At 39.2% G+C, this 5516-nt stretch overlaps 2 protein-coding genes across 2 annotated transcripts; one reads left to right on the top strand and one right to left on the bottom strand.

The window, feature by feature from the left end:
- Positions 1-900: 900 nt before the first annotated feature.
- On the top strand, positions 901-3357 carry LOC120255545 (protein IQ-DOMAIN 1-like). The gene is made up of 4 exons (XM_039263357.1): positions 901-1614; positions 2173-2405; positions 2468-3164; positions 3255-3357. Exons 1-4 carry the CDS (start codon positions 1198-1200, stop codon positions 3273-3275), a joined length of 1368 nt encoding a protein of 455 aa, XP_039119291.1. The 5' UTR covers positions 901-1197; the 3' UTR covers positions 3276-3357.
- Positions 3358-3459: 102 nt separating this feature from the next.
- LOC120255546 lies at positions 3460-5253 on the bottom strand. The gene is made up of 2 exons (XM_039263358.1): positions 4965-5253; positions 3460-4639 (listed from the first exon to the last, which is right to left on the bottom strand). Exons 1-2 carry the CDS (start codon positions 5241-5243, stop codon positions 3485-3487), a joined length of 1434 nt encoding a protein of 477 aa, XP_039119292.1. The 5' UTR covers positions 5244-5253; the 3' UTR covers positions 3460-3484.
- Positions 5254-5516: the final 263 nt, after the last annotated feature.

Below are 5516 nucleotides of genomic sequence, written 5' to 3'. Positions count from 1 at the left end.
AACTTCACACTTACTCTAATGCATCTGTACACACAAACCAAAATTTAAAAAATATATATATACATATATATTATCACTTGCAATAATTCTGTTCCCTGTAACCCATAACTTGAACATTAAATATATTCAAATAAAAAAATAATAATAATAACAGAAGACAACATATTGAAAAGAAACCTCACAAATACAGTAATATAATTGTTGAGCGTTTTAATGGCATTATTTTGGTGGTTGAACAAATGAATCCAAGAAATGGATCTACAATAATTTGAAATGATGGATGATGCTCTGGCAATGTCAACATTTCAATACAGATTTTAACTAAAATTCTAAAAGCCGATTCATCGGCAAACTTTGCAACTACAGACATCTCAAGCAATCTAAGAAATTTACAGCTCCAGGCACAAACACAAATGCAGGAGTGCTGCTCCTTTGATTAGCAACAAAAATATGAGGTTCCGTGATGCAATTTGATGGTTAAAACTGTAAAACGATGATCGTCTACTCAGTAAAATATTTAGAATAGGCGAAGAAAATGAACCTGGTAACAAAAGCCATGGGTCCATGATTTCATGTATCCGGGAAACATCGAACTGAAATGTCAACATTGATTCATGTTTAGGTGAGATCCACACAATAAGCATCCTATTGGCCTGAATTTAGATGAGACAAAGACCATAAAGAAAACTGACCTTTAGAGAGTGTGTACACTTCCAAGTCATTGCATGATCAGGGCCATCTCACTCACATGGCTCTTGTCTCACCATTAAAACTTCTTAGCAAGCTCACCACAAGCTAGCAATATTTCCCTGCAGCACGTCATCAGTTGAAAGTATACAGAATGATAATATCAAAATCTGATAAATAAGATGAGTCTGGTAAGATTGGCAAGTGGCTTACAAGGAAAAACCCGCTCGTGTTATTCGCACCTTCTGCTTTTCTTTTTCTTTTTTTTTCACTTGATGCAGACTGCTCTTTATAAACAAACAAGAGTACCACCAGAGAACTGAAAGAAAATGTCGGAATAGAACAAAGCAGCTGAGGAGAGAGCAGCATCAAATAAAGGTGGTAGGATTTTCTGCAAGTGATAAGATAGAGATAATCTTCTCTAAATCCCAGAGATTGTCATGCTTGCTTTTTTGGCTGCACAAGGTTCATCTGACACTTATCCTTCTGATTCAAGAAATTAAAAAAGCTATGGGGAAGGCAAGCAAATGGCTCAGAAACCTCTTGATCGGCAAGAGGATTAAGGAGGAGAAAGAGAAGAGTGGTCATGAACAAACTCTTACCAAGACAAAATCTTTGCCTGCACCGGTGATGGCCCCTAAAGAGAAACGGTGGAGCTTCCGAAGAGCAGTGACAACAGGGAATAATTCCAACTCTCAAGTCTGTGTTAATCCAGGTCAGGAGGGGCTATCAGAGTCTCATGTGAAACAGCGGACCGAAGATGTGGCTGAAGACAAAACCAAGATTGCAGCAAGTGATGCTGCTGTGGCTATGACTCAATCAGTAGCAGCCACAGTCCGCCTGAACTCCACAGCCATAAGGGATACAACCAGAGACATTGAGGAAACAGCTGCGATTAAGATCCAGTCTATCTTCCGGTCTCATCTGGTAATATTTTCTAGTTCTCTTTCTTAGGCCTGCAAAAACATATAAACAAACAAGATATGCAGAATATGAGCACCCAAGGTAGAAATAATATGATGTTCAGAAATGCTTGCAGGAAATCAGATCATTGACTTTGTTTTTCTTTTTTTGGCTGCTTCCTGCAGATATTTGCTGTTCTAACGGTTTGTAATAGCAAATCTAATTTAGATTAAAAAAAGATACAATATAATAGAGAATAAACCACAAAAAAAGGAAACTTGCCCCCACTATAGATAAAGATAAATTACACATAGTATAATTTGCTTTGAAAATCTGATGATGTAAGCAGCTACTATATCCAAGCAAAAAGTTTCAAGAAACAACATTAATAACAAAAAACATATGCAAGAAAAGCAATAGAAAGGTTAGAGTCAAAAAAATGTAATAGAATGTTCTGCACCAGCTGGTAAATAAAACAATGCAGGAAGTATAAACTAAGAAAATTTGTGAAGACACACTCAACAGAATACCACTGCATGAATATGATTTGAAGTACAATCAAATTTGCTTTTGATGGCACAGGCAAGGAGAGCATTGCGCGCACTGAAAGGTCTAGTAAAATTGCAAGCATTGGTGAGAGGACACTTGGTGAGGAAGCAAGCTAGAGCTACTCTCCGCTGTATGCAGGCCATGGTGACTGTTCAAGCAAGAGCTCGTGCTCAGCGGTTCCAAATATTTGAGGGAGCGCAGAGCATACCACACATTGCAACCGTCCCACAGAAGATCAAAAACATCCACTGTATGCACCATCATATGTAAGCTTCCCAATAAAGACTTAATGCTATTACTATAGTCATTATCAATCTTTTCTCTGAAGGCATAGTTCACAAATAAAACAGGTGGATCATAGTGTTGAGGAGAATGTTAAGATTGTGGAGATGGACACCAGTGAATCCAGGAATATTCCAACTAGCAGAAAAAGCTACTCTATCAATCATACTGAAGGAATCGATCCAAGGTTCTCCAAATGTTATCATGGAATTTATGCATCTAAGAAGACAGAGTACCAACAGAACTCTCATTACCCACCAGAGTTAACTGATATAAACCCAGAATCAGGCAGTTGGTACTTCGAGGAGTTCCCATCCAACACACCACAAAGCAGCCCGCAATGCCCATCTGTTGTGTCAATATCTGATGCAACACAAGCTTCTTTCGCCATTTCTCGACAAGGAAGCACATATTCAATGTCCCACGAGTATCCATATTTTCCAAATTACATGGCCAATACAGAATCATCAAAGGCTAAGGCTAGATCACAAAGTGCACCGAAACAGAGAACTGTCTCATTTGAAAGACAACCAAGCAGGCAGAGGCCGTCAGTGGAAGGCAGGCACATCCCAAGATGTGTCAAGATGCAAAGATCAGCTTCACATATCTGCTCAACAGCCAAAGGTTATCAGCATGGAACATATATCAAGCTTGACCAATCCAACATGTCCCTCGCTAACAGTGAATGTGGTTCAACAAGCACCATATTTACAACTGCCAGCCATTGCAGACCAACATATGAGGTTTGTGATTTTCACCATTAACACAGACTTCCAAATCCTACATTTCTAGAGATGGAAACTTGCTAAATAGCATACCATTTATGATTTCAGGCTTACAGGAGTAGACATTAACTGTTGCCACATCCATCTTGGAAGCAATGATTCGATATCAAAACACAAGCTGTGGGCAATCTTCTATAATTGATTGCAGTGAATAGATGATGGGGATGGAGAACCTTGTATCATTGATGACAGCAGAAGTCAATCGATCATCTTAAATTTGCTTAAGTTGGACCATATATCTTGCAGGATATTTATTTCCTAAGACGAAAAAATAATGGCTATCTCTGAGATTGCGTGCCACAACCACCATAGTATTGCTTGGTAGTTTCCCGCGAAAATTCTGCAAATGTCATCCCATCTCTCAACCGTGAGGGCAATGGTGGGATTTTTTTCAAAATTTCCTGCATTAACTGATTTGGCTTGTCAGATCCAAGTGCAGCAGAACTCAGTACATTATCCTCATCACAAGATTTAGGCATTACATTGCCCGACCAGACCTTCTCATGGTTTGCTTCTAAAAGACCATCTGGAAAAGAGAGAACTTTGTTCCATGCTGGTTGTAGGAAGACAACAAAAGTCTCTCTACTTAAGTTCTCCAGTTCTAAAGGTCTGCCAACAGAATGAAGGGCTGAACGAAGCTTACCTCTTGACAATACATCAGCTGATTCCCCCACCTGAATGATGAAACTTTCAGGCGGGGATTTCACAACATAAATTTTGTTTTTGTCAGAGTCAAATAACTGCAAATAAGTATGCCCTGATGGAGATAAGCACTCTTGGTGGCTTGAATCACAAAGACAATCTCCAGCTTGGCAAGATGACAAAAACATCGGTCCTGTCAAAACAGTGAAGATGCCATAATCATAGTGCCATTGTTGCCACAAATCAGATAAAGAAGCTCTGCAGCAGTTATCATCGAGTGTCCTGCTTCTCATCCTGCATGGCTCCATTGGCACCTGTGACAGGGATCCCTCTTCTCTGTCACAAAGTAAAGGACTACATGCATTCACTCGTGCTTTCGATATACCTCCCTTAATCTTCCTGCTTCGATCTCTAAGCATAATACTGTCCAACTTTGAATGGTAATGAATAAGACGTCCTTTTGCAGTGCCAGACCCCATCAAACTATCTTCCAGTTCCCCGTCACCAATGGCGTTGTCACATACACATGCTAGCATCAGTCCAAGTTCCATCATGCAAAGACCTAATTCCTTAAAAGTGTTTCCTAAATACTTAAACTCATCATCACGAGCGTCTGACGATCTATAAACATTAAGACCTTCTTTCCCAAAATCATCACCTACATCTACATTTTCAGCTCCTCTGCAGGACAATTTCAAACTTGCATGTTGCTCAAATTTCAATTGCAAGGCAAAAGAAGACACATTGCGATCAGGGTTCTTAAGAGGAACATCACTTCCCAGCCCATGCTCCTGTAATTCATCAAATAGTTAAAGAAATCCCTCAAGTTCACGCAAGTATATTTACAATCTAACAGTGGATCACACTCTTCAACCTTGCACTAAAGCAGCGGCAATGGAAAGAATTCATAAGCCAACATGCTAATCTACAAATAAACGCTCACATTATAACAAAAATTAGTAAATCCAAATGAAAAGCATTTAAAAAAACACAGCTTTTATGAGCAATCAAACAACTCGTTAGGGTTTCAATATCGAAAAGAAAAAAAAAAAAAACGAAATTTTTTAACAATCTAGACATCGAAAAAAAAGTTGGAATAAGCGAATGCTGACATACCTTCAGGATCCGAGCGCGGTCCTTGTTGTCGAGAAGAGCAAGCTTACGGGCAAGGGGAAGGAGAGCGCGGCGGAGAGCAGGGGCTCTAGGAACGGCGGTGATGGAGAGAAGGCCGGGGCCGGACGGTCCTAGAGCACGCATGACGGCAGAGGAGAGGGATTGAAGGCGGTGGAGGTCATCGGCATCATCTGGGAAGGGAGAAGGAGAAGGAGAAGAGAGGAGGAGAAGGTCGGCGAAGCGTAGTTCCAATGGCTCCAAGACCTCAGCTTGGACTTCCATTGATCTGGTGAATAGCCCCTCAATTATTCTTATTCCTCACTCTTCAAAAAAATTTTTTTTTTTTATTTATCATTAAACTAATACCTTTTGATACTCTTCATAATTTTTCCAAATACTCTTGTCCGGTCTAATTCTCTGTTATTTTTAAAACATAAAAAAATAAAATAAAATACTTGATCAAAAGTAGAAGGTATTAAAAATTTTAAATTAGAATTTCGCAACTAATCAATAAAAAACAAAAAAAACAAAAAAAAAAAATTGATGCAAGACATC

The sequence above is a fragment of the Dioscorea cayenensis genome, unplaced genomic scaffold (assembly GCF_009730915.1).
Source record: "Dioscorea cayenensis subsp. rotundata cultivar TDr96_F1 unplaced genomic scaffold, TDr96_F1_v2_PseudoChromosome.rev07_lg8_w22 25.fasta BLBR01001060.1, whole genome shotgun sequence".
NCBI lineage: Eukaryota > Viridiplantae > Streptophyta > Magnoliopsida > Dioscoreales > Dioscoreaceae > Dioscorea > Dioscorea cayenensis.
The sequence above is the reverse complement of the archived record's forward strand: the minus strand, read 5'-3'. Positions and strand labels throughout refer to the sequence as shown.

Excerpts from the sequence above, each read along its gene's own strand:
- LOC120255545 (XM_039263357.1), top strand. The coding sequence starts at position 1,198 with ATGGGGAAGGCAAGCAAATGGCTCAGAAACCTCTTGATCGGCAAGAGG. Across the intron at positions 1,615-2,172 it reads CTATCTTCCGGTCTCATCTG|GCAAGGAGAGCATTGCGCGC; the intron begins GTAATATTTTCT and ends TTGATGGCACAG. Across the intron at positions 2,406-2,467 it reads CACTGTATGCACCATCATAT|GCATAGTTCACAAATAAAAC; the intron begins GTAAGCTTCCCA and ends TTTTCTCTGAAG.
- LOC120255546 (XM_039263358.1), bottom strand. The coding sequence starts at position 5,243 with ATGGAAGTCCAAGCTGAGGTCTTGGAGCCATTGGAACTACGCTTCGCC. Across the intron at positions 4,640-4,964 it reads ACCGCGCTCGGATCCTGAAG|GAGCATGGGCTGGGAAGTGA; the intron begins GTATGTCAGCAT and ends GATGAATTACAG.